General features: G+C 35.9%; 1 protein-coding gene across 1 annotated transcript; it reads left to right on the top strand.

Moving 5' to 3' along the window:
* The first annotated feature begins 5,744 nt into the window (after positions 1-5,744).
* On the top strand, positions 5,745-6,222 carry LOC147611772 (uncharacterized). Its single transcript, XM_086785035.1, has 2 exons — positions 5,745-5,861; positions 5,956-6,222. Exons 1-2 carry the CDS (start codon positions 5,753-5,755, stop codon positions 6,177-6,179), a joined length of 333 nt encoding a protein of 110 aa, XP_086641161.1. The 5' UTR covers positions 5,745-5,752; the 3' UTR covers positions 6,180-6,222.
* The last annotated feature ends 5,376 nt before the right edge of the window (positions 6,223-11,598 follow it).

Genomic DNA, 11,598 nt, shown 5'->3' with positions numbered 1-11,598 from the left:
TGTACCCACAATAGCTACCACTTAAAATCCTCAATCTTGTAGATCAAAAGAGTGGGTAGATACTGAGACATTAGTAGAATGTGGTGGTTAGTAAAAATTGCAAATCCAATGGTTGGATTTTTAATGATCTCTTTTTCAAAATTCTTCCAGACTATCAGAAGGCCTGCAAATATTAATAATCTAATTAGTAAAATTACATTTTTGATGTGAATCATCTAAAACCTATAGGGACTAGTGTAATTGTAATGGTGCATCTATGGAAAAATAAATTGGATCACTCTAAGTATGGAAAGATCATTTGTTTATCATTTCATCATATTTTTGATGAATTTTGATTAATTAGACTAATTTATCTTAATTTAAGTTATATTGGGTTAATATAAGGGCAAGCATATTTTCTATTATTTGCTTGATCTCATTTTAAGTACCTTGCCCCCCAAAATTTGCTCTCCAAGCAATGTCCCAGTCCAGCATAAACTGGATAAAACTGGACACCCTGATCTTGCAACAACCCAAAATTTTTTGTAGCATGCATTAAGTTTCTTAAGTTTGATAGGTTTTGATTTGATATGTAGCATTTAAATCCATTTTTTTCTAAGGTTTTGAAACTTTTGTTTTGCTTCACAGGAATGGAAGCTAGCAGAGCACCCGCTACCTCGCAACCACATGGTGCACCAATCTTTACTCTGGATGCTCTCGAAACAACAACTCAAGCTAAAAGTGGCACTCCTAGAGTTAAGGTGGATAAAACCTTCAAATTGAGTAACAAAGAAGGAGTAAAATGGTTTGTGGATAGCTACGATGCTAGTGCAAACTTCAAAGGAGTCCTCCATTTGTTTTGGTCTCAAGGTGATACATCATATGGAGATATGGGGATTGTGGTAGGCGCTAAGGATGATGTGGATCAAGAGCAAACCCATGCTTCACATGCACTGTATTGCCAGAACGAGAAACTACAAAAGCAAATAAGTTTTGCTTATCATTGGAAACTTTTCACCCAGCAGACATGACTGACAGTAAACTAGGAAAGGACAATTCTATTGTAAAGTTAGGATTGAAGATCGTTGACTTTTCTAATCAAGAAGACTCAGGGGTGGATAATGTGGAGGACCTGGTGCCAAAAGCAGTGAGGCATGCAAAGAAGGCTTTGGATTCACGAAAAAAGTCCATACCTGAAAAGGAGACAACAACCACTCAAGTTAGGAAAATTGTGGAGAAAAAAGACAGGGCCATAGTGAAGAGTGCACTTGAAGCATCTACAAATGCTAGTGCAACTTCTTCAAAACATAAAAAGGAGGGTGACAAAATAAAAGTCCTTGATGTAAGCACAATAGCAGCTGAAGACATGGCAGGCTCTCAGGTACAAGAAGAGGAGCAAGCACTTTTTGCAAAGAAGAGAAAGGCAAAGCACTCTACAAAGGTTCAAGAAATCTCTTTAAAGAGACAAAGGACAAAACCAGCAAGTGGTTCAAAGGAGATAGATGCGTCCGATGACGAGCTAATGGAGGTTGAGACTCTAAACAAGGGCAGCAAAGCAATTATCTCATTAGAAATAAAGAAGGGATATTATCCCTTTGGTCTAAATGAGGTCTTCAGCATTGATGTGATGAAATGTTATCCTGCTCCTTCAAACTATGTGTATAGAAGGTTAAATAAGGATTGGGTTCATATTTTGACCCAAGACTTTATTGAGGACCCAAAGCAAGAGGAGATGCTTGCAATTTTGATGCCCTGTAATCGTGCTACAAAACAACCCCTTGATAAACTCGCAAAAGAAGATATTCATAAAGTTGAATATTGGATTATCTCTGGTCAACACTCCATTAGTGCTGCAAAAAGCTTGCAAGCTCTAAATATGGCTAAAGTGACCCCTCCACTGCGTCAGCAATTCAGGTTCACGAGATCAAAGATAATTGTAAATTGCCCGCCCAAGATTTCTCGTGACATTTCCAAGGATGCGAATTTATCTGTTGCAAAGTCAATGCAAAAGGAGCCATTCCTCGATCAACTTCTACAAGCTCGAGCACAATGGCATGCAAACGGTCGTCCTAGTAAACCTTTGCCTGGTGTCAATCAACCCAAGATGGACGAGTCTTGGAAGGTACTCTTTTGATTCTTTGCTATATCTTGGTAAATCATAGACCTACATTACTTCTTCTTTACTTCTTCATAGATCTATAGTTTTAAGTATAGCAGTAGCATAAGAAAGATGCATGTAAGGCTTCTTCTCAAACTACATAAACTTAATAGTTTGGTTTGAAATTGAACTTCAAGCCTCACCTCTCTGTGATGGTGTAGCACTTGCATATCTAATTATGGCTCGAACTTAAGTTGGAGCCTCATTTGCAAGTGCTAGATTTGCATACGGAGGTGATGCTCAAACCTAAGATCGAGCATCACCATTATATACTAGTTTAGCACTGCAAGTGAGGCTCAAACTCAAGTTTGAGCATAAGCTCCAAATGATTGAAAACCCATAGATGCATAATTCCTCCTAATATTTTGTGATATCTATAGTGAGGGGACTAACTTCTTACTTTGCAACTTTGCAGGCCTTTGTGGAGACCACGGAGCACACACTATATAAGAATTTTGTCAAAAATGATTTACACTTGCTTCTATGTGATGATGATGTATGGCAAAACTGGATTAAGATCATGAGGCTTTATGCAAAAGGCTTGCTACCAAATACAAAGGGCGAAACTCAAACTAAAGGACTTGATCAAAATCCCAGACTTCCAACTTTGAAGAGTGGGCAAATTCAGCAGGCACCAAGAACAGTCCAACTAGGCCCAACGTTGTTTAGGTGCATTTTAGGCCTTCAGAAGAGTGAAGTTTTGGACATTCAAACATCACTTCTTGACAAGAGAATATTGCTTTAAAAGGGAAAGCAAACCCATCAAAGAATGGATATGGAGAAGACGGTTTGGAAGCTAAAAATAGATCAAGTTCTCAAAGATACAATAACCGCCTTCTATTTTGATCTGACAAGGGAAAAGATGACTTGGGAACAAGTGTGTGAGACATATAAGCTAGGGGAGTATGAGTATAATCAATTGAGGAGCTACAGCCAGTCCTTTGTTAGGGATGCTCTCAATCGTTCAAAAAAAAATCCTTCACTTCCAAAAAGTGTAGTAACTTTACTGAATCACCTATATAGAGCATCTATGGGTATTGTATCTCAACAAGAGTCTATTCCTTGGAAAATTAGGGGGGTGGTTTTTGATATGACAAAGATTATAGCCTTCTGTAGCATGTACCATTTCAGCTGGCAATCATGGACCTACATGGTACAAAGGAGCAGCTCTCGTCATAATTTTTCTCCAAGTTGGCACTTGCTTTAAACACACTAAACTCACAATATGAATATATTCCTGTGTGTTTTGTTGATTTCATCACCATTGGAATGCTTATTGAAGGGATTTCTAGCCAGTCAACAAAGGTGCACTATGAATTTGGTGTGATCCACACACAAAAGGATGATGCCTGGACATCTGGAACAGTTGAGATTGCAACTGTTATTCTTTTCATCAGCAAGGTTGACAAGTTTGAGGCCATTGATAAGGTTCTCACAAAAAATGTAATCATCTCAGGATCTAGTGGCCAAAATAGAGAATTCATCGACAAAGGCTTTATTGATGGTCTCATCACAGGGTTTTGTCCTGAACAGAGCTATGTTGTAGAGATATATTGTGGTGGAGTTGTGCTAGAGGAGAGCTTGCTAAAGAAAAGACGATGTATTGCTTTATGCAAAGATGATTTGGAAGCGATGGCATTAGAATCAAAGTGCTCTGCTCTTTTAGATGGTCACCCGTCCTTGCAAGAGTGGTGTGGTGCAAGTGGCGGCACAAAAAAGCAAACACTAGATGATGCAGAAAAAGAGAACCTTCAAAATCTTCACATTGATGACCCACCAAGTATAGAGGACGAAGAGGAAGGTGATGATATTGACAACAAAAATGACACAGATGATGATAAAGAAGTTGGGGATGCTATAGACTTTGAAGATGCAGGGCAAAGGAATGAAGAGGACCAAGGGAATGATGCTCTATTCAATGAGGATGCCGAAGACAATTTTGAAGATATTGGAAGGCATGAAAATGATGATGAAGGTGGGAATGGTGATGATATATTGGATTCTGCAAAAGCCATCATTAGGACCTCAATGGAAGGCTTCTTGGGCCCTTTTATTTGGCAGTTTAAGGAGTCAAACCTTTTCTCTTAAGAAGAAACATTTTCTAATTAGAAGCTTCAAAACGGCTACTTTATTCGAATTTGAATTTTGGAGGGAAAATGGAATTTAAAATCTAGCGGACAAAACCATATCATGTAACATATCTATGGAAAGCTCTTGATGCGTAGATCACGGATCTATAATCTCTGCTCAAATCGGAGCTTGTATGTAGAAGTTATGGAGGTCCGAAAATTGTAAAATTGCCTCCTCCCTTTTTGGGAGAAAAAGTGCACCCTTTGACCACTCTTACACCTCTCTTACAAACCCAACATTTCAGTCCACATGGCAACCCCCCATTTGGCTATTCCTTAATCACCTTGATTAGGCTTGGGCAAATTAAAGGGCCCAAGAAGACCCCATTCACTTCCTAATGGGAAGCTAAAAATGTTGGGGTTGCTATGGCCGTTGAGAAGATTGGGGATACATATGTCAACAAGGCTTTCCATGCTCATAGCCCATCAACCAAAGAAAGGTAGAAAAGTGCATTGATAGTGCTTATTATGAATGTACAACAAATGGTGATCATTGAAAGGAGCTTATCAACAACTAATATTAGCATAGGTTTTGTTCAAAGTGTGGATTTGTTGAAATAATTATTTGTCTTTTGATTAATACATTGGCTTTTTTGGATTCACTTTTAACATTTTTCTATTAAAGTGAATATTTATATTCTATTTATCCTTTATTTCATGCCAACGTCTAGTACAAATGATGATGCACACTTACTATTAAGAAATTACTCCATATCCTAGTGTAGCAGTGAGGCTCAAAATTAAGTTTGAGCCTAATACAAATGATGACGCACACTTACTATTAAGAAATTACACTTACTCCATATCCTAGTGTAGCGGTGAGGCTCAAACTTAAGTTTCAACTGTACCTCCACTTATGTCCAACCTTGGGGATGTCTTCCAACACAAGGCACAATCTCAAGTTGAGCGATCTTTACGTTGCCCTTGTAAGTGAGGCTCAAACTCAAGTTTGACTCTTATGTTATGGTTCCTAATTCATTATGGTACATCAGTCGAAGTTTAGTAATCTAAGTTTGGATACAAAGTATATGTGTAAATATAAAAATGACTAGTATTGTATTAGCCTTGGTGTATTATTTAAATCCTAAAAGTAATAGCATTTTATTTTAATCTTACAGATATATACAAAGAAGGGAAAGACGAAGATAACATTGCTCAACTAGAACATCATCATGAAAGCCCTACTAGAGAGATCAACTCTCATGATTTAAATGCTAGAAATAATGAAGACAACATGGTGGAGGTAGATCACATCGATGATTCAGCTTTGCAAACATCTTCAAGGCCTTCAAGTGATAGGACTAAAGAGACTAAGGACATTCCTAATTTGCAAGTTAATGTTGAGGTTAGTGAGAATAAAGATAAAGTTAATGAAGAGCTTCAAGAGACTTCTGCAACCAAGGAGAGACAAGAAGAGATTGTTGAACAAATGGATGAGGCTACATATGCTACAAATAAAGGGAAAATAGTTGAAATCAAGGACTCTATGGCAGAGGGTGTTGAAGAAATTGATGAGGCTACATATGCTATGAATAAAGAGAGAATAGTTGAAATCAAGGACTCTGTGGTGGCAGAGGGTGCCAAGAAAACTAAAGGTATATCTTTTTCAATAGGATGTTATTTAAGATGATTTATTCAGCAATTTTGTGTGTTAAAAAGTATGTTTCTCAGCGAGAGTTGTTTTTGCAGGTATAGCTGCTTCTAACAATCACAAGTTAAATACGCAAGAAATAGAGCAACGTGTTGAGGAGCTACGTTCCGATACACAAAAGAGTAGGCCTCTAGGAAGTTTATATTCTTTTGAGAGAGATGGAGATAGATTAGTATTTCAATCTTCACCAATCAATAGGGAAATGCAATCAAGTCTAGGAGCCATCGTCATAGATGAATATGGGAGCATGAAACGAAAGTAAACTTGTGGATGTTTTGTTGTAATTAGCTCTCATTGATAATATAGGATCACTTGTTTTAATATTGTTAAGTATGTAAACACATTAAAGTGCTATCATTCTTCTGTATTGTATGCAGAAAATATTCCTCGTGCAATCACCATAAAGAAACATGCACTTATACTTGATCTTAATGGAGTTTTACTCAACAAGGAAGAGAAGATGCATCCACAAACAAATTGTATTTGAATTGATATTGGTCGCACCACAGTTGTTATTCGCCCCGGGTGTTTTGAATTTTTGGATGAGATTTGCCAGTACTTTCATGTTGGTATTTGGTCCACCATGCTACACAAGAATGTTTGTGCCTATGTAAACACTCTTGAACAGTATGCACATAAGAAAAATCATTTCTTTATGGTGTGGGGACAAGAAGAATGTTATATCCATAATCTTCGAAAAGTGTATAGGCTAGATAAGCCTACTGTTGAGGCTATGTTTAAACCTTTACTCAAGGTTTGGAATCAGTTCCAAGATATTTGCAATAAGAAAAATACATTGCTTATTGATGATAGCCCTTTCAAGGGATGTGTTAATCCAAAAGACAACTGTCTCTTCCCTGAAAGTTTTCAAGGAGGGCACGACTACGTACTGTGCAATGACCTTCTACCCTACCTTTTAAATCTAAATAATACAAATGACATTAGGTCTATTATTTTGCTTAATCGGCTAGCTCAATCTCCTATCACACATGGCCATAATTTATTTATCGATTTTCAAGATGTACTGGAAGAATGGCTCCAATTCACCTCCCTATTTTTGCGAGAAGAAGTGGAAAACTCATCTTCTGCATCTTCACACTTACCATTATATGGTGATAAGCTAAAGTATGTCCAATCAAGAGGGGAAAAAAGAGAAGTAGAATCTATAAGCAAGGATCTAGCAATGTTGGCATCCAAAGCTAGAGTACCATTACTATCCAAAGACCAGCTAAGCTTGTTAAAAGTGTGTTACAAAAGAAGGATTTTGAGTGATCAACACGCTATTGCTTATGCTACTCGCTTGGGATATGATCGTGGTCATCTCATAAGTGGAGTTGCAGCAAAAGCATACATATCAAGGCTACAAAAGGCTTACTTGAGCTTATGGGTAGGATAATGTCTGGTTTTATTAAACATTGAGTGACAGTATAATCAGATTCCAACCTAACCCATACTAGTTGTTGCTGCAGGTCGAAGGAAACCATTTCTGAGGTCTAAACGTGCAGTTTGAAGTATGGGATCTGCACAAATATCAAGACTTGTTGGGTGCAGAATGTTTGGAGCCATTTTGTACCTAAAAGCCCATAAGATAGACTTAGGATTTGGCCAAAACAATGTGCTTAGATGGGTTTAATTTTTGGATTGTACGAGCCAAATCTTTACACTATTGTATCAAGAAATCAAATGCCTTCAAACTTACTGTCATTTGATTATCTCTTTTGTCAATATTTGCAATTTGATTGCAATAAAGATGTGTTTGTTTTTTATTGAAGATATTGCCTTGTCAAGGTGTAAGGCTATGAATATCATAATAATTTAATTTGGATAGACTCAATTATCTCAATAGTGAAAATCTTTTATACATCATATTCAATAAATTTGATGAAATTTAGCATTGACAATATACTCGCTCTTTTATTTTTTTGGTTGAACTAATGAGGTATTGGAGCATTTGTCTATGAAGGTTTAAGACCATCCATATCATGGATGAATTTATGTTGTTGGCACATAATATATTTATTCAAAATTTTGAATGTACATTAACTAAACATTTTGTTTTCAACAGGATATGTTGAAGCATATAGCTTTGATTTCAAGTGTACAGAAAACTTACTATTGAGGTGGCACCAATCATTGGTGACTTATGTACCTAGAGGCAAAAGAGTTCCACCACCCCCAGATACAATAAGGAAACAAAGAAGAGTATTGATACTTGAACTCAATGGTGTTTTACTTAAGACCATTGAGATGCAACATGGTGATGTATGTCCAGACTGGGCCAAACATATGCATCTTGTGGAAGAGAATACAAGTGTTTGGCATTTGATTCGCAAAGATGCATTCACTTTCCTTGATTTTTGTATGCAGTGGTTTGAGGTATGGATCTGGAGTACTAATAGACTACAAAGGACTCGACGCATTCTTGAGTTGTGCTTTCCTCGGCACCATCAAAAGTTTAAGGTCGTAGCAGGGCATGCAGGATGTCAAAAGACGGATCTTCTTATTGGATATCGATTTATATACCACAAAAACTTAGATCTAGCATGGAGAATTTTTCATGACCTGGATGGAAATAACACACTAATTTTTGATGATACCCTCTACAATGTAATGTGGAATATGCCCGAAACCTACTTGATTTTTCCAAAGATGTGGAATCAAAATATAGAGGAGCTTCAAAGTTTTTTGGAGACAACAATCAGCGCATGGTTACTTGGTTGGATTTATGCAAAGAACAAACGGGAGTATACTTGCAACACTTTAGTAAATGAAGCAGCTTATGATAGAGAAACTTTGTATGTATTGGAGCAATACATGAGAAAACGCTATGTTTGAGATACAATTTGTACTCAATTATTATCTTGATGAAGGGTTTATGATCTTTAACTATTTTGCATGGAGCTTCCAATTATAAACTTTTAATATTTTTGAGTTTTAGAAAATTTGATTTTGAGCTTTAGAAAAATTATATAAATTTTGTATTGTTGAGCTTGGGTATGAAGGTACCTTTATGACTCTATAGGTAACAACTAGTTGATTCAAAAGTCCTCTATAGGTAACAACTAGTTGATTCAAAAGTCCTCTAAAAGTTAAATATTATCGTATGATTTCAAGTGTTGTGGGCTTATTAATTTCTCCTAAGGTCATTATTTGCTTCTTATTAGTAAACTTTGCTATGTTTTACCAGGTTCAATAAGAAAGGGGTGGTTGAAAAGAGAAAAGAGAGGAAAGGAACATTAGGTAAAGAGGTGGAACTTGACACAAACATGGGGTTAGAAGAGATAGACATTGAGGAGTCCAATCAAAGAAAGAGAGCAGAACTTTCATGGAATGAAAAATGGAAAACTAAATTTCATCGGTTTGAGTTTAGTAGACAGATAAGAAAAATGTTTTGTACCTTGTGTAAAAAGGACAAGAAGTGCAAAAACAAATTCGGGACACAAAGCATGATAAACATTCAATATAGTGTCCTTGTGTCACATGCGAAATCAAAGGGTCATCAATTAATGATTTGGGTAACTCATCATAGGGGAAAAAAAAACTTTGTGAAAGGATTACAATGTCAATATGATGAGAATGAAGATGGCATGGTAAATTTATTTAGAGTTTCTTATTTTATTACAAAAAATGATTTATCTTTTCACAAGTATGTTCCTACTCTTCAATTGTTGAGAGCTTGCAAAGTAGATAACGTCCCAGAACAAATGTGCAATTATGATAAAGCTTGTGCAACCTTTCTTCACTATATAGCTGGTAGGTTTTATCCATTTCTTGCATGGCTCAAATTAAAAAGCCGCCATGTTATGATATTATAATTGATGAATCCATTGATATATCCACCGAAGAGAACTTGATTGTGTATCTCTCATTTATAGACAATTACTATCCTAGAGTGGCTTTTTTAGATCTTTTGGATGTTAAGGATTGTACTTATGAAGGCTTATTCAAATCATTAAATACCTTGATCAAAGAGCATGGGTTGGAAGAGAGCAAGCTTGTGAGTTTTAGTTTTCTGATGGAGCCTCGACAATGATAGGTAACAAGGCAGGTGTAGCAAAAAGGTTGAAGTAAATGTGTCCATTCATAACATCAATACATTGTATAGCACATCGCAAAAATCTATGCACAAGTAAAACAATTGAGAAATTTCAATATGCTAGATTTGTGGATAATACTCTCAATGAAGTTGCAAGTCTCTTCAAAAAGAGTGTGATACGCATGGAAACATTGAAACATTTGCAAGAAGAATTTAATACCTCCATTTTAAGGCCTAAAAAGATTCATAGGATTCGTTGGTTGAGTAGGCACAAAGTGGTGATGAAATTTTGTGAATCACTAGAGCCCCTTTTTGAGTTTTTTTGGCACTCAAAATGTAACAATCTTTGAGAGGATATCTTGCTTTGAGTTCATTTATGTAGTTCATTTTCTTGGGGATTTGTTTCAACACCTTGCTATACAGGATTATGTGGATGTTACTTCATTTCCTAGTCTGATTAATGTTGAAGTTTATGCTTTGGAGATGGAGTTCATGCATAGATCCTTCTATAGATATCAATGCAAGCAAGCAAGATACTAAAGGGTTTCTTATCATTCCAGATTATGGGCCACCCAAAGGTTGTCTTCGTGCCTTAAGATCTTCCATTAAAGGTGAGAGGTTTAGAAGTATGAATATTAGACATCTTCTTGTTGATGCTTCAGATCTTGAGCATGCTAACAATTTTCAAAATTGTTCACAACATATATTATCAAAGATTTGAGCAAAAGATTTGTGGACAATTCAGTTTTGGCTTGCTTGAAAGTGCTATCTCCCTTTTGCTATCCTTTAGTTCCTAAAGTGATGAAGTGTTTTGGAGATGAACAACTAGATACTTTGATATCATTCTATGGTCAAAGAAAGACAATGTTAGATGGAGGTGTTTCATATGCGAGTTTATTAGATCCAAGAATATTGACAAGTGAATTTTAAATATTCAAAATTCAAGCTATCTCACTAATTGGAGAGCTTGGAATATGAGAGATACATGTTCATTGATTAGTAATAATCTAACATTATATGGATCCTTGCTTAAGTTGGCACAAGTGGCTTTAGTATAATGTTGTAGCATAGCAATTTGTTAGTGCGGTTGAGGTTGATTTCATTAATGCAAGAACTCTTTGGCATGATGATGTGAAAACAACTCGACATATTTATGCTGATAACCAATGAAATGTAACTTTTTTACATAATAGTATTTCTTAGTCTTTTGTTTCAAATGTTGAATTTAGCTTAAGTAACTTTATTGATTTATTAGGTTCAACAAGACAACGAGTGGCATTTGCTTAATTAGAAAAGCTCAGAAGCATTTTATTGATGAGACAATAAGATATATCATTTCATCCATGATAAGTTGCAAGGTTATTTTTTTAATGATCCTAAGTTGTCTTTTCTTTTTATTTCTCACTTTCTTGCTCTCTTCTTTTCTCACCACACAATACCTTGTCTTCTCTTTCTTTTAAAAATATGTTCACTTAATTGATCATATCAACTTTTACTACTTTCGTTTCTTTTTCTTCTATTTCTTCTATTTCTTTTACTACTTTCGTTTCTTTTTCTTCTATTTCTTAATTTCTTGCTCTCATCTTGTGATTTTATCTTTGATTTAGAGTGTTGTTAATCATGTTCTGTCTTTGGACTTACGTGA

This window comes from Cibotium barometz, chromosome 47 (genome assembly GCF_041138505.1).
Source record: "Cibotium barometz isolate CiBa-2024 chromosome 47, ASM4113850v1, whole genome shotgun sequence".
Lineage (NCBI taxonomy): Eukaryota > Viridiplantae > Streptophyta > Polypodiopsida > Cyatheales > Cibotiaceae > Cibotium > Cibotium barometz.
The sequence above is the reverse complement of the archived record's forward strand: the minus strand, read 5'-3'. Positions and strand labels throughout refer to the sequence as shown.

Bases quoted from the DNA above. Each gene is read 5' to 3' on its own strand.
- LOC147611772 (XM_086785035.1), top strand. From the start codon at position 5,753: ATGGCAGAGGGTGTTGAAGAAATTGATGAGGCTACATATGCTATGAAT. The intron at 5,862-5,955 runs GTATATCTTTTT...TTGTTTTTGCAG, and splicing joins GGGTGCCAAGAAAACTAAAG to GTATAGCTGCTTCTAACAAT.